At 37.2% G+C, this 23,002-nt stretch overlaps 1 protein-coding gene across 1 annotated transcript; it reads left to right on the forward strand.

Annotated features, from left to right (window-relative positions):
• Window positions 1-513: 513 nt before the first annotated feature.
• ANKEF1 (ankyrin repeat and EF-hand domain containing 1) lies at window positions 514-22,012 on the forward strand. Its single transcript, XM_059897563.1, has 10 exons — window positions 514-594; window positions 4,101-4,491; window positions 9,384-9,583; window positions 10,331-10,480; window positions 11,516-11,639; window positions 14,949-15,771; window positions 17,670-17,896; window positions 19,521-19,684; window positions 20,871-21,008; window positions 21,854-22,012. Exons 2-10 carry the CDS (start codon window positions 4,146-4,148, stop codon window positions 22,010-22,012), a joined length of 2,331 nt encoding a protein of 776 aa, XP_059753546.1. The 5' UTR covers window positions 514-594; window positions 4,101-4,145.
• The last annotated feature ends 990 nt before the right edge of the window (window positions 22,013-23,002 follow it).

Below are 23,002 nucleotides of genomic sequence, written 5' to 3' on the forward strand. Positions count from 1 at the left end.
ATGAGGGCAAGAGGTAGGAGAAGAGGATGAAGGAAGGGAGGCCTCGGAAACCCCAGCAATGGGCGCAGCGCCCCTGCCATCCGTTCTGGGAGTGCTGAGCCCTCCTCCAGCATCCTAGCCCGGCCGGGCCAGCAGGCCGAGACCAGGCCACCTGGCCGGAGGGGCGGCGGGCGGCGGGCGGCGGGCGGCGGGCGGTGGGCGGAGATGGGCCTCGCCCCGCCCCAGCAGCTGAGCACCTGGGCGGTTGCCCTGGCAGCGGGGCCTTGCAGGCGTGGCCAAAACTCACAATCGGCGGGTGTCGCCGGCTCCCACCCCGCCCCCTGCTCTCACCTGGCCGCTCGCTCGCCCTAGGCGGATCCGCGGCCCATGGACACACACACCCCCTTCCCTGCTGCCCCGCGCGCCTGCTCGCCTGCTCGCCTGCTCTGCCCAAGGGGACACCATTCACGTCCGGGCGCCCAAGCCGGGCTCTGGGAGCCCGAGGTTGTGGCTGGGACCCGCGCCGGGCGGCAGAGAACCAGAACCGGCCCCCTCAGGCCGAGGCGCGTTGGTGCCCGGACATCCTCGGCTTCTGATCGCCCTGGCGGCTAAGAGGTGAGCTCGGCACCGTGGTCCCGGCCACCTGGACTTTCCCTTGAAGTGACATCTTACCCACCTCCCCTTCCCGATTTTTCTGAGACTTAAAATTGAACGGAACAGTAAAGAACCCCCGACATGTAAACCTTGGCTTATGGATGAGCTGAAACCCATAGATGTTTGATTTATTCATGGGGAGCCTGTGTTGAGAGACTTGTCTAAATACTTTACAAATCTGATCTCATTTCTGCTTCACACAGCCCCATGAAGGGTGCACTCTTCTTATCCCCATTTCACAGATGAAGAGACTGAGGCATGAACTAGGTAGGTGACCTGTCCAGGTTTATCTAACTCCTTTGTATACATAATGATGCAGAGGAGGGAAAACAATGGGCGACAGCAGATCTCCCCACTTCCAATCCTGCACTCTTTCCGCTGTACCTTTCCTCTTTCTGACCAACCACCATTGCCTCACAGGCTCCTTTGAAAAGTTAATGAGCTCTATGGATCTCTCCCTACAATGGAAAAATGCATCTGGACACACACACCCTGTAGATTTTCATATAATTTCAGAGTATCCAGACTCCAAACATGAACTTCAATTCAAGGAATCCTGTTCTATTCCACTATCTTTTGAGATTGTGCACATGGATGGTTACATGGGGTATGCCAAGGTGCCCCAGGGCTACACATGCATACTGAGATGTGTGTATATGTGGTGACCCTCCTGAGGATCAGAGAGGCTGTACAGTTTACAAGGAACCCAGGACTAGAGGGCAGGACTTCTGTCATTTCCTCCAACGGGGTCAGTCTTGGCAGTTGGTCGTGAAGGACACTGCACAAGGTGTTGCTCTCTCCCCAGCAACTCGAAGCGTTAGCCAAGAGGAACACAAGCTGTAAAACTGACCTATGGGCTACTGAATTCATCCTTGTAGCTGAATGGGGCAATGCCATATGCTGCTAGTTCTTTGTAGGGGTGGGCGCTCTCAGAGGCAACATTGAAGCCTCTGATTAGGAAGTCTGTCCTCACAAATGAGTTTGCATCAACTCAGTATAAGCAATAAGCTCTTGGGGTGCATCTTATCCTATTCTGTATATGATGTATGTATGCGGTAAGACAACCCAGCATCTAACCAGAATAAGGCTAATAATAATACAACAAACCATAAACTCCAGCTAAAATAAATGTCACCAAGCCAAGCCGCAAAGGCCAAGTGGATAAGTTCTGAGGCAGCTCAGGACTTACTGGGAGCCTATTTTACACACATGGTTCTAACAAGCTGCCTTATCCAGTTCCCAGTCCATCACCCATTGTAAACAGATTAGAAGGGAAGAGAGGGGCTACAGCAAACAGAACATTGAAGCCACAAGCCACGTGATGGCTGATGTTCCGCAGCAAAAGAGGAAGCACAAAGAATAAACAGCAGGCAGAAGAGGGGGAAGAAAGGGAGGACCCCATTTGATGGTGGTGACTCCTCACTTGGAAGGCTCTCCTCCTTGTCCTCACCCAGGCTAGGGCTTACTGCAACTGCCAAAAAGCTCATAACTCCCCACCCACCAGGCTCAGATCTTTCCCTGAATAATGTACACCATTGCCTTGTGAATTCTAACTCTGCATGCTCAAAGCTTAGCTCACTCTCTGACCATCCTGGGCTTACCATCTCAGACACAGGTTGCTCAAGACAGAAACTTAGGTGTTTTCTTTGATTTCTTCCATTCCTCAATCTTTTAACTTTCAGTCATCATTTATTGAGCAAATATTTATTGAATGCCACATAGGAGTCAGGTTCTGGGTGATGGAGAGATAATAGTAATTAAAATATAAAGCTTCTATTCCATGAAGACTATATACTAGTGAGGGAGACACACAATACATAAATCGAATATATCTGTATTTACAGATTTCTAGAAATGTTATATATAGAAGTTTCACTTCATCGTGAAAAAAATAAAACAAAGGGATGATGTAACATGGTGGCTGCAATTTGAGTGGTGAGAATGCCAACCAACAGAAATTCTGAGCAAAGGGCACTCCAGGCAGAGGGAACAAGAGGTTCCAGAGGCAGGAATGAACCATAACCAGAAAGAAGGCCAGTGTGTGTGGCTGGAGATCACTAAATCAAGGGAGACTGGAGTGAAGTGAGGTCAGAGGGGCAGGGAAAGTGTCCTTAAGAGATCACCCCGAGGGGTTTGGATTTTTTCTGATTACAATGGAAAGCTATTGAAATACTTTTAAAAGATAGTTTGGAGAGAACTTTCAGGTGTGAAGGTAATGATCTGTATCTCGATAGGGGTTTAGGTTACAAAGTTGTATGCATTTATCAATGATTATATATAGAAATAGTACACATAATTCTTGTACATTATATTATATATTCAGAAGACCAAGAAGAGAAAAAGAACTGTAAACAAATATTGAACTACAGTTAAGGATATGTATGCTGGAATATGTCTGCAATTTACTTTGAAATGTATCAAAAAATAAGATAGATTAACAGATAGATAGAGGGATGGATAGATGTGTGATAATGCAAATAAAGCATGAATGGTAGGATCTCAGTGGTGGGAATATATGGGTGTTCAACTTTCTTTATGTTTAAAAATAGCAATACTAAAATGTTGGGGGTGGAAGCTGGTCTGATCTTATCTAATCTACATTTTACAAAGATTTTTCTGGGGACTGAATAGAGAATGGTCTGTAGAGGGTTTCTGTGGAAGCAGTGAGACAAATTACAAGGCAATGGCAATGATTTGGCCTAGGATAGCACCATTGTACTCTCTGGAATGGATTCCCAATATGTTAATGAGGTTCTGTTCCCAGAAAGCATGAAGAAATGCAAGCTGGGTGTACCTAACATGGTCTACTACTCGACTCAAAATATTGTTTTATTGAACTGAATAAACAATAAGAGATAAAATTACATATTAGAATGCTCATTGCAACTTAGTGGGATTATTTGTGAAAATTTACAGTTATCTCTGAACCATTTACCTACATCGTTCCCACGTTAAGATGACACAAGAATCATCCATCACATCTTTGGTATTTCCCAGGGCTCAATAGATTCCTGTTTATAATGAGCACCTCAGAATTCTACACATTCTTTGTAACATTTTTAAGCTACTGAAATCTGTGTGGTCTCTCCATTGTAAGAAACATGCTGGTACAGATCATTATAGTGGGGAGCTTGGCAATTAGCTTCACCTTCTTCATGGGTAAATGGTAAAGCTGTGTCAAGGAGGGAAGGTTAAATGAAATAATAAGAAAACTGTATAACAAGTCTAGTGTTAATTATGATGGAAGATTTGTTTTGAAATATTTTAACGTTATGCTAGCTGAATATTTTTGTATTATATGTAATTTCTGCTTTCATGACTTAGTTGCAATAAATTATGGTAATAACATTTCATAAGAAACAACATCTCTTCTTAGAGAAGACTTAAAATATTATTATTTAGTCAAAGTAAAGAAGGCAAAATTAACTTTGAGTTTTATGTTTTTGCTTTGATTTTTGTTGCTGTAGTTTTTGTTTTGGTCCACGAAGGCATTTTCAAGAAGCTAGTCAAATATGGCTTTAGCAGATAAAAGACTTGAGAATCTGCAGATCTACAAAGTTCTCCAGTGTGTTCGGAACAAAGACAAGAAGCAGATAGAGAAGCTGACCAGGCTCGGATACCCTGAACTCATCAATTTCACAGACCCCGTCAATGGAAACAGTGCTCTGCACTTAGCCTCAGTTTCCAATGACATCGATATGGTCAGCTTTCTCCTGAGCCTCGGTGCTCACCCTGATGTGCAAGATGGAATGGGCTGTACTCCGACTATGAGGGCTGCAGAACTGGGCCATGAATTGTCCATGGAAATATTAGCCAAGGCAAAGGCCGATATGACTATTGTCGATAATGAAGGAAAAGGTAAAAACTCCCAGCATTCTATCCAGCAATTCACTTTGTAGTCAGAAATCAATAAAATGCATTTTTTGCTTTCCAACTTTAGAAGTGAGTTATTCATGGTACATGGGAGTGAAAGTCTAGATTCTCACTCTTATACCAAAGGACACTATCTCCCCATGATTTGAAAATGATGCAGGTATTTCTTAGGGAAGCCAGTTCTGAGAACTTTCTCATTGAAAAAGAATATTAGAATTAGTCACTCTGTTTTTGCTTTTTTTTTTTTTTTTAACGTGGAGAACTTTCAACATGATGCACGTTGATATTTCCATAATCACAATCACCCATTGTAAAATATAAAGTCTTATTTAGAGCTAAAGATGAAAGAGAGCATTTCTTCTTTTTTACATTTTAGAACCTCAGGTAATACTAGATATAGGTTTTGCTCTCAAGAGCAGTCTAATGTAGAAAGTAGTTGCATTTAGGAAGTTGAGGGACAAAGGTGGATTCTGACATAAACTCCAACTTTCTAGTGTCATTTAAAAGTGCATTTGAAAATATGACTTAAAATTTTAGATATGGCATTTCCATGATTATTTAGGTGAGATAGCCCCACTTTCTCACTCTTCCCCTCCCAAATTCCATTTCAAGACCACGATCTGGGAGCTTCTTGTCCAAATAACTTAAGGTTCTGGCAGGAGGTGACACAGCCTCATGAAAATCACTAAGAAAATTACCACCAGGCTTAATATAAATTGGTAGATTTAATCAGTTGTTCCAAAGAGTTGTTTCAAGTACAAAGCCATTAACAACAGTCCCACATTAGAGAAATGAATCCCATTTTATAATTTAATTAATGTTTTCTGACAGGAGCAGAGTCTGCTTTTGTAACTCTCTGTGGACATGGTATTTGATAAGTGATTTGCTTATAACAAGAGGAGAGGACAAAGAAAAGGAAGAATTATTTAATTACTTAATGGCACCACATAACAAAATACTCTTCAGATGCACTCGGGAGCCAAATGTGTTTTAAAATGTTTTATTCTGAAAAAAAATCTCTCAACGCTCTATAGAATATCATTTCCCAAAGTGTGTGTCACGGGACACTGAATCAGTGGGATGTTGATAAGTGCTACATGCAAAATTGGTTCATTCTGCTGCCAAATTTATTAGAGAAACATCGGATAAAACAAATTTAGACATGTTTATTTTACATTTGTCAGACCGACCAAAACCAGTGACATTTTCCATATTTAATTTGACCATGAGATAGTTTTTTAAATGGCATCTTGTATACGTGGAGTTTCATGGAAACTTCAGTACATTCAGAAGAACGGTAACAAAAAAAAGTTTACCTTCTTGAGTTTGAAACAGAGATACAAATCACAAAGAAAGCAGTTTGAGACATTTTATAGCATAAAATGTAAACAATCAAGGTAAAATTGGAAACAAGGTCAAATGAGTATCTGTAGCAAATGCAACAGCCATGAGGTTATCTATACTCATTCAAATTAATATTAAACCTACCAAGGTTCTGGAAGACCAATGTATGATAAAAACAACCTGACAAATCAAATAGGAAGAATTAAAAATATAAAATGAAACTTGAAACAAATACAAAATCTTGTTTCACATGTGACCTTGTTAGTACTGCTCTCTCCAGCCTTGATTGTGGTTCATGGTATGCCTACTGCACAGAGGGCCTTGTCTTCCCATCAGTGAACCTAGCTTACCTTGCACATCCCTCAGCTCAAAGGCTGCCACTGGCCAAACTCCTTGCTTTATTCCACTGTAGTCTCTCTGCCCTTAACATCCTATTTTCCAGTGATTGACATTTGGCTCACTGCACATTGTTTCCAAAGGATGAGCAAACAATTAAACAGTTAAAATACTTACTGGAGCTTTAGAAGGATGAGGGACGTACTCTAGGTCTAACCTGTACTTTCTCTTTGAACAATTTTGCAGAATATGGAGAAGGTAGCACTCTAAGCCAAAAAATTATTTGTTGTCTTACGAAATTAGTTACAGTGTCTGGAATTATTTTCTTTAAGGGTAAAGCTGGACTAGTTCCTTGTAACACCCATTCCATTGGTTCTCCCATTTATAGGAATGCATCCCCAGTCCTCAATGCAATACGCTAGTTCTATGGTGTATACTTTTTTTTCTCTTTTGTTTTTGCTTCGATCTTGGAATATTGATTTGTGTCCTTTGTGGCTTAAATAGTCAGCATAGATAGACTTTCACTGTGCGTTGCACATGCCATCATTATAAAATAGCCATTTCATAAGTTCCTTAAGGTCTTTGTAATGAATTCAACCTCATCTGGTACTATTTTCTAGATTGTGTTGTTGTTATTGTTTATTGTTGTTTTGGTTCACTCTTGCCTGCTATGACTTCTCTGTCTTTGATTTTATATTTTCAACCATGTCCTTGACCATCTTTCTATTCTTAACTGTTTGAGTAACTTTATTTTAGATGCATGTTTATATGAGATATCTTTTGGTTTTGATTTTCACATAAATTGTATTTTTATTTTAATGGTAGAGTTTATCCAATTTACATTTATCTAGATGGTCCATAGGTTTGGCGTCAGAACTGTCACTTATTTTATATTATGAAAGCATAATATATTTAATTTATATAAATACACAAATATGTATAAAAATATTTTCCTCTATAGTCCATGTGTTCTTTGTTTTGTTTTGCTGTGTGTGTATATTTTCCTTCTCACATTTTCTAAAATTAATGGTATATTTTTGGTTCTTTTAATGGCTAACTGGACAGCTTTACATATACTTAAAACTCCGTTTATTGAATTAGCACTTTAAACAGTATTCATTAATATTTCTCTATGAAAGATGAGATTGGTACAAGGACCCTTCCTCTCACCTCCTTTACCTCCCTTCCAGTACCTAATTTTAGTACATTAAAATCATTTTAGTTCTTTCAGTGATTCTTTTCATACCTTTAAATAATAAACATCTATCTCTTTATCTGTTTTTAATAATATCTCAAACTCCAGCAGTAAAAGATAAAGAAAATCAAATGCTTACACTGTCTCTCCTTCCCTCTCTTCCCTCCAAGTTTTGTTAAATTACATTATTATTTCTACATTACTGTGAATTACAATATTCTTTTCTGTATCTAGAATTCCTAAGGTGATTGAACTTTGGTTCAATGGTTGAAGGGATTCAGCATCTATCATGGGTCTTTTAGTCACATATTCTCTGTTGATCTCCTGTTAGACTCATTTTTGTTATCAAGTAGTTTAGCTCACTCCTTTGGGCTTATATCCTTTGATTTCTTGCATCTTTAAACTTATATGTCCATCACTTTTATATATGAACAATAGCTTGACTGAGTATTAAAAATTCCCTGTTTTCTTTTCCAAATGACATTGTAGAGCTCCTTTGGTTATTTTCTAGCACTGAATGTTGCTGTGCCAAAGTCTGGCAGCCAGCTTGACTTTTCCTCTTTAGAAATGACTTGAATTTTTAACTGGATGCTCACAGGACACTTTCTTACCTAGCTTTACCTAGGCACCATCTTATGGATTGTTCTTAATCAATTTTTCCTGAGACTCAGTATACTCTGTCAGATCTAGGTTTTTCCTTCAAGAGAGTTTTCTTCTATTATATCTCTCCATTTTTTTCTGTTCCATTTGTTCTTTTATTTTTGAACACCAATTACATACATGTTAAATATTCTTTGCCTCTCTAGAACATTTAAACTCTTACATCATATCAGTTACATTTTTCTTTCAAGTTCTTTCAAGTTTTTCTTCCATGTCCCTGACCATGGTTTTGGCAATGTCTGCTCTCCTTTTTCCTGCTTCCAATGTGAAACACTTTCATTTCTTTAGTGGTTTTACAATATTTTCCTCTACCATTTCTTTTTTTAAGCTCTGCTTGCTCAAATTCATCTTTTCCTTCTATTTATCTTTTATTGTCCTAGAAGTACTTATTTTAGGTTCAGTCTAGCTTTGCACTTTTGTTTCAGAAAAAATTATATTTAATTTCTTTGTTATCATGGAAATGGGTCAGTCAATAATTTTCATGTTGTATAGTTTTTTGAGTATATAATTTTTGCCTAGTGTTTGCCATCAAGTTTCTTTCCTTACCTTTCTTTCAGTATCTTTTTTCATAGGTCACATGCTGGTTTCTTGTTGATATTGTTCCTCTTTGAATGAAGCCTCTTTTTAGAGTGAAGTCACTACAAAGTCAGTTTGGAGTTTGACTGCTGTTTACCTGACTTTCTTACCAGGGGAATATAAACAATACCCCTGGTCTGTAGTACATTTTTGACATGGGTTATGTTGAGGGTCTGTATGTCACAGGTGCTGGGTATGAGGATTTAGCATTTTTCTCTCTTCAGTAAACAAAATGATTTGCCAAAGTGTCAGAGCCCCTTGCCATCTAGTTTTTCTTCTCACTGCTACTATACAGACAGCCTGCTTCCTATAAACATGGCTGGTCTGCACATTTCATCATTATGTACCATCTCCTTTGCCACTCTGCAGTTTCAGAGGGGATCCAGGGATCCACCAATAGTCCTCTGGCACACACACCCCTACATATTCCAAGAAGGAACACTGGGGTATAGACTGCAGGATGCCAAATACCCAGGGTCAACCAGAGCTCACATCCCAGCACTCAAATTCTTCCCAAAAAAAGTCTTATCACATTTTGGTTATGACTGTTTTCTGGCTCTTATAAGAGGTTGGGTTTCTTTTCTGGTATCTCTGTCTTCGTGTTTCAGTTGATTTCAGAGGGAAAACCAAGGCATAAACATCTTTGCTCTATCACCTTCAGCTAGTTAATTATGAATTTTTAAATTATTCTTTGTTCCTTCCTATCTGATCCAAATATAGAGAGATTACTAATTAAGTATTCTTTGGGGATTCTATTTTTCTACAGGTATTTTGTTTTACTGCATTTTACCTACTAAGAGGCATTATCGCTGTGCACTGATTGCCTTGGAACATGGTGCAGATGTCAACAATTGTACCTATGAAGGAAAGCCAATATTCCTTAGAGCTTGCGAAGAAGCACATGATGTTAAAGATGTGTGCCTGACATTTTTGGAAAAAGGAGCCAATCCAAATGCTGTCAACTCAGTATGACTATTCCTGTGATTATAAATATTCCTTTTTTCAATTATATAAAAAATTTGCAATACACTAATCATCTCTATTAGTGTATTTTTTTCATTTGAATATTGTAAAATTATCCTGTTAGGTTACATTGTTCATTTCTGTTCAAAATACTTTAAGATTATATACTTTCATCATCTTTATATGGCATGGCCATGATTCTACAATCTATTTCCTAATTATGTTTGGAAAATTGGTATTTATTATGTATAATGTTAAAAGATCATTATAGGAAATAGAAAAGATATTACTGATGCCTAATAAAAATTTATCTTCTTCGAAAGAAAATACGTAGTTCTGCTGTTTCCCTTAATCATTTTGAGTTTTCTTGTATTTTAATTGTCATTTCCCAACAATAAAAATAGATCTTCTTCTCATTAGAAAACACCTATAGCCTAATTTTAGCATGTGTTTTATCCTCTTTTCTCCCTTATTGCTCTACTTTCTTTGCAAGAAACTGCATTTTGCAGCATGATGTTCTTACAGGGACTTTTGGTGTGACCTTGACTCTGATTTTAGAATTCTACATTTTGGACACTGACCCATTTTACTGGCTTCATTTTTCCTATTTGTTACGTGAAACCAATAAAACTGTACAGAACTGAACGTGTCAGTGTGACTCTGAGGCCAAATGGATTTAGACCATATTTATACGGAATATGTTATTTAGCATGACAGGGATAAACAGCATCTGATCTGTTTCACATCCAGTCCACAGGTCGCACGGCTTTAATGGAAGCATCAAGAGAAGGAGTGGTAGAACTAGTTCGAGGGATATTGGAAAGAGGAGGTGACGTGAATGCATTTGACAATGACAGACATCACGCCGCACACTTTGCTGCCAAAGGAGGCTTTTTTGACGTAATAATCTACTCTTTGCTTTAAAATTTGTTGCTAAAAATCTTCTCTCCTTTTTCTCAACATTTTAAAATATCATGTAGGTTACACTGATAGAATTTTTTCTGAGTTATCATCTTGATTTTCTGAAATAATTCTAAAACTATATTTTATACCAAATATTAACCTTCAAAACATATTTTAGCTCTTTATTCAGTTTTATCTGCTTGCTAATTTATTCTTTTAATATTGCTAATAATGTTTTTCTATATTTTTAATTATGACAACTTAAAGGTTTTGCCAACTGGGATTACTCTATTTTATGACTCCATTACACATTAGAATTTTCACAGTACAGTATGATCTAATTGTGGAGAGAACAATGCCAATATACTCATCTCCCTGATGTTTGAGGTATCTAATGACTCACCTAAATTTTTAACTCTAACTATTCTTATTATCTGATATATCAGCAAAGGATATCTCATAGGTACATAGGTGATATTGCAGAAACAAAACAAATCAATGCTATTCTATTTTTTTAAATTCTGAATTATATCTAAAATTTCTTTACTGAGTTTTTCTGAGTTTTAACATAATTATCTTTACTTTTGTCATAGGGTCTCTTCCCTGCAATAAAAGTATATATCACAGTAGAAGTCACATCTGTTTGGTAAAGAATTTGCTCCCCTGATGATGCTTGCCATAGTCTGATGCTTTCTAAAATTGCCTAAATTTATTTCAAAACGGTAGTGCCCCAGCTGAGTATAGAGTTTTCTATACTCTAGATCAATGTTGTTTGATAGAACTTCTGGCAGTGATGGAAATGTTCTGTATCTGTGCTGTACAATATGGTACAATTCACTACACACGTGGTTTTTGAGTACTTGAACTATTGCTAGTGGAAGTAAGGAACTGAATTTTTTTAATTTGTTTTCTATTTAATTCATTTTAATTTAATTCAGATTGACACTCTGGATAGCACAGGTCTAGGTCCCAGTTTTCATTCAGTAAACGTACATTCCTATTCCTCTACAATATCCACTATTTATTTTGCAGATATTGAAGCTTCTCTTTGCCTACGATGGAGACATGGGGCTGATTGCAATGAATGGCAACACACCACTTCATTATGCTGCTATGGGTGGTTTTGCAGATTGCTGTAAATATATAGCTCAGCGAGGTAAAATGGTCTACCAATTTCATGCCTAAAGAATTTATAATTTTCCCACACTGTAGATGAGCAGAGAATTTCTGCCTGTCAAATGTCAGTTGCTTATCTCACACATAAATGTAGAAAGAAAATTAAACTTTTTTCTTATTTACCTTCTGTTAAATCATGAATCTGGCCTTGAAAGTGATAAAAATTCATTTCTCAAGTATTTTTAGGTTATTATTAAAAATCTAAAGAGAATTGTTTATGAGTCAACCAATTATTAAGATGCTTATAGTTATTAAATTCCTATTTAAAAAATGTAAATATCAATCTAAAAAATGACAGACACTAGACACCATGTCTTTTAGTTTGCATTCTTAATTATTTTATTTTTAAAAAGGTACTATCATGTCAAGTGCAAAGATAACATTTCTGGGTAATTTTAAATTATGGGGGAAATATTTTGGGAAGAAACACGTGAAATAAAATGAAAAATTTCATGGAACATTTGAAATATAAATAATATTTATTATTTTAGATTTTTCTGTAGCTTTCAAATAATTATTAACTTAGGAATATAAACTATTTTATGTATAGCTTAATGTATTCCTTAAAATAGTAATATTAGCCAATTAAGTTTAAAGATTTGGATCAATTTGGTGTTAATTACATGCTAATTAAATGTACATTCAAAGTTATTAACTCTTTGTTAGAGAGGGAACTGCATTCTGCTGAATGTTATGGTCGTGGTTTTTTTTTTTTTTTCCAGTTTATGAGAAATGGGCAGAAACTTAAAGTTCAACAACTCTATAATAGAGCAGAGAAAGTGCTTTTATTTTCCTGTCTTCTACAGAGGAACAGAAATTTTGAAGTCACTGGGACCCTAGAGAGCCTATACTGTAACCACTAACATTATAAATAAGACTAACGTGCCTGCATAACTAATGGTGTAATAACTGATCCACTTTGACTTTTTTCACCTTATACAAAGCTCACATTCTTTCCCCATTCCCCTAAAATAAAAAAAACAGATAAAGGAAAATATATCAACTGCAATTTTTGCCCTCATCAACTGTCTCATCAGTCTTATTTTCAAATCTGTCACCATCAGCAGATTATTCTGACACTTCATTTTTAACATTGTGTATTTCTAGAAACTAAAGATCTGCCCAGATTGAGACAAGCTTCTTCAACTTTCACATGCTGATTCCTTTCTTATTGGGACAAACATCCCCCAATATATACTCTACCATTTATGTACTCCTGGGATAAAGTTAGAGAAAGCAAATTGAGAAGTAAAGGGCCAGAGCTTGCCAAAGGCCTTGCCTGGTGATGCAGAAAAGATTCATCCTCTTGGCCGGCTCACAAGACTAAGCTGTGTTTCTGAAATAAATGTCTGAAAATATTCTGAGTTCTGTAGCATGTTTGGAAGTACAACCACCAGATCCTATGTGGGTGACCTATTTCCATACCAGGCAATTGCTTATCTAAGGCAATCAGAGCAGCAAGAAACCATTGGTCACGAAATGCTCATTTCTGAGTAAACTCACTGGGTGTAGTCTCTTTTATTCTTAAATGTGAGGGCTGGATTCTTTTCCCACATTAAACTACCTTCCTCAGTATGCTCCTCTTTTGTCCCTGATCTTGTCCCTGGAGTAATTTACAACTCCCTGTAGGCGGTGTGAGGCCAGATCCAGGGGAGAGGAGGGGAGTTTGGAATAGTTCTCCTGAAGCCCCTGTGCAGGGTTCTCCTTCTCTTGGGCCTTTTGACAGCACAGTCAGCTGAAAGTTGAGTATCTCAGCCACAGAGGCACATAAATCACAAAGGGAATGAATGGATCTTTATTTACTAATGATAAAAAAGGAGACAAAATCAAAGGGAGAGGAAAATGCCTTCATATCTTTAAGCTGGGATGTTGGAGTCTTTTATCCACACAAAATTTCTAACAGGGAGGAAACTAGGAGCAGAAGAAGGCAAGATAAAGCCGCTTTAAAACCCTTTGATCCTTAGTGCTGGGGTGAATATAGGAACGGATTGGGAGATATAGATAAACCCCCAGACACCCTGAATAAGCGAAAAAACTAAATAAAAACAGCATACTCAAGATGACTATGGAATTATACTATGGAATTATTATGCTGTGGAATTATACTGTTGAGACCAGTCTCAGGTCCCTTTCCCAATAAGTCACTATTCTTCAAACTGTCCAATATAAAAATTTTAGAATCTTTATTGTTCCAATGCTCTTTTTGAGTTTTTCTATCACTAGTAAAATTATCAGCCTTCATATAAAATTTTAATTTTTGACAATGCCATAGGAAGTGCTAATGTTGAAAAACACTGGTGATTAATTTTCTTTTTGATAAGGAATAAAACTATAAAGTGTTGGAGGGGCGTGTTTTATTTTTGCATTCGGCCACCTTTGCATTTTGGATGCTAGAGATACTGATGCTAGAGAATCTTTTTTGATTATGTGATGCTTGCAAAGCAACAGAAGAGTCTTCTAGATTCAAAACACTAGAAAGAGCATCTTCATAGTCTGACTTATAATGGGTTTTTAGTGTCTCCAGACACTTATTACAGACAACACAGCCTTCTTGATAGCACTAAGTGGATGCCTTGATGCATTCAGAAAAGTTTATTTATTTGGAGAATGCTTACATATAATGTTGGTCCCATCATTTTAAGTAAGGGTCCAAAAAGGAAAATGGATTTTAATGCCTAATTGCACAGTTCTTATGCTGGAATTCTTTCAGGTTTGATGAACAAATTACTTTTTCCTCTGTTAGGCTGTTCACATGACCTTACTGCAAAACAGCAGGTCAATATAAATTACATTAACTTCATGGAGAATACAGTTAAAGCATAGTTTAACATTTTACACAGATTTAGTCATAATCGTTCAAAAGAAGCAAGTGTCAGTTAGCATCCTGAGTTCCTAAAGTCCTATTTAAGCTGTTTGAATCCAGCTTCCTTCCAAATTCAAATGTCACCCTTACTCTTTCCCGCTAGTCAGGAAGCCTCCTTAGCAAGTATCCCAATATGATATTTGTTTCAAATATCTATAGGGATTAATGTCCTAATCCTTTGGGAAAAGATACTATCAATTGGAAACATATCTCCCTCAGAATTCACCAAAGTAAAGCTCACAGAAAAAAAAATCAGCTTAATTTTGTAGTTATAATAGCTAAATGTGCTTACCTCTATATACAAGTAATTTGGGGAGCAACTTTTGATTAATCACTAGAAATTTAAAAAACCGTTGGATGCGTGTCATTTGTGGAGTCTTGCAGATGCCTTGACACCATTCATAATCATGATGCTTCCTGTTTTAGGATGTGATCTGAAATGGAAGAATTTGGAGCATAAAACGCCCAGGGCCTTGGCTAAGGAAGGCGGCTTTAAAGCAGCCAGCAAAGAAATACGGCGGGCGGAGCGAATCGCTAATAAACTGGCCAGACCAGGAGCCAAAAATCCGAATCCACGATTGTACCTGAAACTTCACGATTGGTCCATAGAACATGAGACTTTCCTTAGGGAAGCCCTTTCGTTTGTGGACAGGGGCGATGGGACAGTCACCAAGGAAGACTTTGTGCTGGTGCTGGAGGAGAGGCAAGATTTTATGAGCTCAGAACAGATAGCTACCATAGCTCAACTTCACGAAAAAGTCCGGGGCGGAGGGGTCAACATAAACGATTTCTTTAAAGGAACCAAATACTTAAGCAAGTCTTATGTCCTGGGATCCTATGGGCCTAAGAAAACTAAAAAAGGGATGGCCAAAAAAGCCAAAAAAGGCAAGTTTGTTTTACCCCTCCCAATCTGCATCATCCCTGACCACGTGTTTCCACGCCGGAGCGAAGGTGGGCCGCCTTGTTACATGATTGAAACCTACAAGCATGTAACTGATTGCAATCGCTTTAACCGAGATCATCCACCCGAACATCCCATTCAGGATGACTCTGCTTGGTACATTGATGATCCAGGGAAGGTCTTTTCAAACATTAATTTTATCACCAAGGTGGGAGACCTAGCATCTCTGAAAAAGGCGTTTGAATCAGGAATACCTGTGGATATGAAGGATAATTATTACAAGACACCCCTAATGACTGCATGTGCCAGTGGAAACATAGATGCGGTCAAGTTTCTTCTTGAAAAAGGGTATGCCTTTTGGTTGAGTGAAATTTAGATTTTTGGGAGCCTTCACATTTCAAGGAAGGCTAAGACACATTCAGCTCCAGAATTTAAGTAGTACAAGAAAGGGCTTCATTCCTGAAGTCCAGATCACAAATAGATCTTATACCAGGAACCAGGCTAATGGAGCATAGGAGTGTGTGTATGCAAAGACCGTTTGCCAATAACAGCTATGCACAAAGTGAAGACCAAGAAGTTTTCTCTCTGAGGGTAGACAAAACTTTCTGATTGGGTATCCCTGGCCTCCCAAGACAATTTAATTTGGTCTCAGAGCTTTACCTAGATGATGTGGAGTTACTTTTTATTTTATTTTAAATTAAAAACAATTGTTTTTATTGTGGTAAGAGCAGATAGCGTGAGATCTACCCTCTTAAATTTTAAGTGTAGGGTACAATATTGCTAACTATAATCACTATAGTGATTATAATATTGTAGAGCAGATCTCTACAACGTACTCACTTTACATGGAGTCATTTTTAAATGTCTCTTTTTTCTTTCCTTCTTTCTTTTTTTTGTTGGAGGGGATCCCAACAAATTCAAGCAATTTGATGGTAGCCATAATGACTAAGCACGTTTCATTCCCTTTTCCTTGGTTCATTTGTAAATATCTTTAAAATAACAAAGCATGACATTTAGTTTAACTTTTTAATCTAAAGCAATTTCTCAGGTTTAAGTCCTTCTTTTTACCATTGCTGGATAACCTGGGGTAACTTTCTTAACCTTTTTGTGCCTCAGTTTTCTCATTTTTTTAATGGGGTTCTAATGGAATTCAGCTCACATGATTTGTTGAAGATTAAATGAGTTAAAATATGTAAAGCACTTAGTAGCCCAGTAATTGCAGGCTTGATAAAAGGTATTATTGTTATTATTACTATAATGTTTAGCTTCAAAGAAGGATTTAAATGTGTTTATTATAGAGAGGGAGTATAAAGCAACTAATGACAATGTGAAGTGTTGGGCAGAGAATTTTTAAATAGGACTAAAATTTTATTTTATCTTTTCATAGTTTCTGAATGATAGATTGCTTTCAATAAAATCAAAAGAATTAATTTTCTTTTTTCATTTAATTTTAATTTTATATTGGAGTATAGTTGATTTAAAATGTTGTGCTAGTTTCAGGTGTATAGCAAAGTGATTCAGTTATACGTATACATATCCATTCTTTTTCAGATTCTTTTCACATATAGATTATTACAGAATATTGAGTAGAGTTCCCTGTGCTATACAGTAGGTTCTTGTTCATTATTTATTTTAAATATAGTAGTGTGTATATGTTAATCACAAACTCCCAGTTTATACCACCCCCTCACCTTTCCCCTTTGGCAACCACAAGTTTGTTTTTGATGTCTATGAGTCTGTTTCTCTTTTGTAAATAAGTTCATTTGTATCATTTTTTGATACAAGATTTTGATACATTGTAATGCTTAAAATTTTAATAATGAAGGTCCATTTAAAAATTCATAACATACAGAGAAAGTAGATACAAAATGAAATAATATAACTTTTCTGTTTCCTGTTAGCGTTGATCTTTCATTGGATCCAGTTTTTCCCTGATTTTAATGATGCAAAATTGTAACCCTTAGGTTACAATTGTAACCTAAGGATCTAAGGGTTAAAATTGTAACCCTTAGGATCTAAGCACCTTTTAAACTAAACAAAATGTATATATACACAAAGTTAAGACTGTTATATAATGAAGAACACAGGTCAAGAAAAATTATGGCACAGAATTTAACTTGACCCAAACCTTCCTTGGTTTACAGTTGAAAAACCTGATAAAACTATGAAATCTTCCTTAGCATTTTTAGCTTCCAGTGCTTGGAATAACCCATATTTTTAGCTCATGCATCTACCTCATTTTACAGGGCTAACGTCAATGCAACAGATAATTTTCTGTGGACTCCGCTTCATTTTGCATGCCATACCGGCCAACAGGATATTGTTGAGCTTCTTGTTAAATCTGGAGCTGTGGTAGATGCCCTTTCAATCAACAACTCAACTCCCTTAAGTAGAGCCATTGAGAGTTGTAGACTGGATACTGTAAAATACCTACTTGACATTGGTGCTAAATTCCAGCTGGAGAATAGAAAAGGTATGTGTTCTCATTATGGGTGATAAGAGTTAGAAAAGGAGGATTTATGTTAGATTCCAAACCCGTTTAAATCTATTCTTGTAGGACCACATTTTCCCTTGAGTCACTGCTGCAAAAACAAACCTGAGTTAAATGTTATGGAACTTTATCGTATACACAGTGCTTCTCAAATCATTGGTGTAAAAGAACCAGTTATTTATGTTGGCAATCCATTGTGGACGGAGTCTTTTGCAAAATACAATGAAAAATGATTTACTAGAAAAATGAAGAGGAAAAACCCCATAAAATACAAGTCCAAACTTTTTTTTACCATTGGATTCAAATGACATAAAGTTGCTACAAAAATTTCTAAACATTTTCTCTTAATCCCTGTATTTATTTCACTGTGACTGCATAACCATTAGTTTGTAGACTGACACCAGTCTGCAGATCACATCATGAGTCATCACTCTGTCTTAACAGTCAATTCCTAATAATCGGCATAGTTTGAAGCCTCTGTAGACTTTGGATTCCTTCTAAAGTTGGACAAATCATTCCTGAATTGAGGCTCTTTCTAGAAAGTAAATGGGAAGCCTACTTTATGTCATAAATATCCCGTGTGAATAGGTGGAGGTGTTATTTTCTTAGAGTGGAACCCATTGGTTCCTTTTGATCTGAAGGAGCTTTAGTATCCCTGGCTGCTTCAGGCTGCCTCTGAGTCACAGGTAATATTGTTAGGTCTGCCTGAGGACGTTACAGGTGTCATAATACCCAGCCATCTGCACAGAGCACTTGCGACCTCCAGCTTCCCAGGCCTTTTTTTTTTTCTTTTTTTTTTAACATCTTTATTGGAGTATAATTGCTTTACAATGTGTGTTAGTTTCTGCTTTATAACAAAGTGAATCAGTTATACATATGCATATGTTCCCATATCTCTTCCCTCTTGCCTCTCCCTCCCACCCACCCTCCCCATCCCACCCCCCTAGGTGGTCACAAAGCACTGAGTTGATCTCCCTGTGCTATGCGGCTGCTTCCCTCTAGCTATCTATTTTACATTTGGTAGTGTATATGTCCATGCCACTCTCTCACTTTGTCACATCTTACCCTTCCCCCTCCCCATATCCTCAAGTCCATTCTCTAGTAGGTCTGTGTCTTTATTCCTGACAAATACTGTATGCTAACACATATATATGGAATCTAAGAAAAAAAAAAAAAGGTCATGAAGAACCTAGGGGCAAGACGGGAATAAAGACCCAGGCCTTTTTGAATACACCTCCTTCCATCATGGGAAGGGGAGGACAATGTAAAATTGTCACACACAAAGGAATGTATGCACGTGGGAAGAGAACCAGCACTCAGATATTCAAAATGTAATCTACCACTATTTCCTATCAACTTTTAAAGAAACATGCTCAAAATAATTAACAAGAAGAAATGGTTTTGCTGGTAAATGGCACTCTAAATGATGAGATTTTAGAGCTGGGGCCACCTTAGAGAGTATCTGATCCAGCTCTGTGACTTTATACATACCATTCGCTTCAGTAATCACCTTTGTACTGCATGCTTAGAGCTGATGTGCTGAGATTTTGCTACATGGTTTATTATTAATCTGTTTAATGAAACTCTGAATTTATGTTTTAAACAGGGCATACTGCCATGGATGTTGCAAAGGCTTATGCTGACTATAGAATAATTGGTTTGATTAAGGAAAAGCTGGATAACTTGCCAAAACCAGCAGAAAATCAAAAAACAAAAGGCAAGCCACCGCTTAAAGTGAAGACTGAAGGCCCTGAGATTAAGAAAGAAGAGGTATGAAAAGCAGTTGACCTCCCATTAGTAACTGGTGGGGCTGCGGCACCATTTACATATTGTTACAGGACATGGGCAAATAATATGCAGTCCATGTTTTCAGCACCATTATGCAATAGTTTTAAAGAAATATCTAGCAAGAAATTTCCTGTTACTGAAAAGCCTAAAAAGTACTAATTGCAAACAGAATCCACTTAAAAACCAGTTGGTTCAACCAAATAGCATTAGAATGTTGGAAAAAGAACTGGTATTGGATATGTATACACTCAGACATGAATTATACAGATTTGATGGGATGGCCCAAAAAGGGAAGAAGAGTAACCCTTATGAGAAATGAAGTAAAGCATGATTTTCCTTCATTTTGGTTTCATAATCTTTCACTACCCACCTTACCACTCCACTCCCAAAGAATTTTAATGATTACTATGAACCCAGGGATATGTTCAGGGGAACTTGGATATCCTGCAAAATAACTCTAGAAGGTTTTAAAGGTGTCAAATTGTCCCTGGTAATCTGGAATGGTTTGGGTGCCTCTAAATTAGCAGCAGAAGATTGAGGTTGTTGTTTATGGGGATTTCTGAGACACCAAGACTTTGTCATTCATTAGCAGGAAACTTTAAGTACATTTCTAGACTGGAAGCTTCTTTTAGGGAAGCAGATGGATCCCGGGAGATTCTTGGCTGACACAGGATAGGGGATGAAATTCAGGAAGGAAAAGCTTTAATGTTATCAAATTAGAAAGGGTTAGAGAAACGTAGGTGGTAGGAAGTAGATAGAGTTGAAGGGATGATAGGCAGACAATAGAGAGTAATAAGCATGGAGGAAGAGAGTAAGGATGGCCAGAGGTGAAGGAGGATTGATCAACTGAAGCTCCTAACACATGCAACATTATCATTTTGGTAGGAATACATCCTTCTGATTAATAATGGCCACAGATCAAGGATGGATATCTGAAAGACTTTTGTGATCTGTCACTAATACTAATTAAATAAAGTTAAACGAGGCAAACGAATGATCTCTCCCCACCCAAAATTATAATAATATTCTATTTCATTTCAAATTATAATTTGTATAGTAGCATTTTTAGTTTTTTCTGGCTTCAGAGTAAGATGCAGAACAACAAATAATGTTAGGAAGTATATATAGGTTTTTGCAATTGATAGTTTTATCTTGGTCTTGTTTCCAGGAGCCACTTTCATCAATGTATACTGTACCAACCATAGTGGAGAAAAAGAAGATGCATAAGGATAATGTGGTTTACCTCAATTCATTGATTACCAGTGGTTATACAAAGAAAGTGGATATCACATTTATTCCACAGAGGGTAAGTACTTTAGAAAGATCATAACATGGTATAAACTCATGATGTCATTTTTCAAATACTTTTTATGCAGAGCACCCAAACAAATGTCCTTATCTTTTATAGTTATTATTTGGAGGTGTCCTTTTTCTAGGTCCTACTACTTCTGACTAAGTAAGTCCAACTTGTATAGCTTCCAATATCTGGTATTACTATTTTCTGTATTAACATTTTAATTTTCCTTGAACAATTGAAGTCTTCAGTTAGTGCCATTCCTTATAGCCATGTAGTCACCGAGTTCTATAGATACTTTCTCTGGGTACTCCTTAGAGCCCAACCGTTCCTCTTTTTACACACTATCACCATCTCACTTGGGAGTTTCATACTAATCAAGACTGGATTTATTCAGTGGCTTCCTTAAACATCTACAATTAAAAAGGTGAAGATGTCTTTGGAGAATAAGAGTGGTCTTGACAATGTGCATCAAGCTATGCTGAATAAGAGACCACCAGCTCCTTCTGCCCTCTACTATGAAAATAATTTTGACTTCCTCATAAGACATAAAGGCAGTAAACCCAAACTATCTATTAACTCCATTGCTTCCTGGTTTTGACATCCTAAAAATGATCAGCAGCTGGCCTGAGGGTCATCAGAGAGGTAACTGAAGAGCATTTCAGTTGTCCAAATAGTCACCATCAGAAACAGCGATGCCCACATAACCAAAAATGTTGTGTAAGAGATAAAAGTTAAAATAGATTTAGAAATAAATTTGATAGTTTTAAATTAACCATCTTGAAGATTGTCTGGATATTGGCATGTTTATTGGCCGTCATACTCACACCTGCTCTGGATGTGGTTGTTTATTTAAGACCTGGAGTCCCAAAGCCACGACAGCAGAGCTGATCAGGAAGAGGGAACTGCAGCGGGAGCGGTTCTCGTACGAGGTAGATTTTGATGACTTCATGATGCCCTTTCAGAAGCACATCACAGAGAAAGCGCAAGCATTGAAAGCTGCCTTCAAGACCTAAATCACAGCAGTTGCTTCTTGGGATAAACATTTTGAGGCACAGGGACCAAACGTTGGAGAAAATAGATATTTCCATTAAAGCCAAAACAATCCACAAGTAACCAAATATTTGTTTTTGCTTTAATAGTTATAAATATTCTGAGCTGTCTAGAGAAGGTGTGCTTTATTTTGCAATGAATTGCACGTTATTCTGCATAAATCCCCCAATCTTCCTCAAGAATGTAGTAGAATAAATGGCATTTTTTGTTATAAGCATAGTGTCATTGTCAAAGAATTTACAAGATTTACACCATTATGTTTGTTAAAGATACCATTTTAGTGGAAATGGGTGAAAACAATTTGATATTAGGGAAGAGAAGTCATTTGTAATCCATTAAGAAAGCAGTTTTCTTCTCACACATCATAAGTGATATGGATTAGATATTGTTTTTGTTTTTTTATGGCATTGGTATATTAGAAGACAGGCTAGTTATTTTGTAAAATGGTCATTAATTGGGCCTGATTTGTCTTACTCAAGAATAGATTCAGGTGATGCATCTTAGGCAGGAATACCACAGACATGATAGCGTGCCCTTTTCAGTACATCATATCAGGAGGCACATGATGTTGATATGGGATGTAAACTTTGTCAACTTTCGTCCCTTGATTAAAAGTGGTATCTACCTGGTTTCTCCTCTGTAAAGTTACTCTTTTTCTTTTTGTACTTAATAAGAATCTCATGGATATATCCTTTGAAACTACGTAAATTTCCTGTTACTCCCATGACTTTCACCCTCTAATTTTAACACTCATGGATGACTTTTGCCTGAAAAAATTATTACAGTGATGGTTGCCATAAAATTATTTTCTAATCTCATCATTCTTTCTACATTTCTTAATTGGCTTTGTATTGTTGGTCAGCGCTTTCTCTTCTTCACCATTAATTTGTGTATTGGTTATGTAATCAGTATGGACTCACGGTTTTCTTTTTTGCTTAATGGGTTATAATCCT

Source organism: Balaenoptera ricei, chromosome 15 (genome assembly GCF_028023285.1).
Source record: "Balaenoptera ricei isolate mBalRic1 chromosome 15, mBalRic1.hap2, whole genome shotgun sequence".
In the NCBI taxonomy this organism is placed as follows: domain Eukaryota; kingdom Metazoa; phylum Chordata; class Mammalia; order Artiodactyla; family Balaenopteridae; genus Balaenoptera; species Balaenoptera ricei.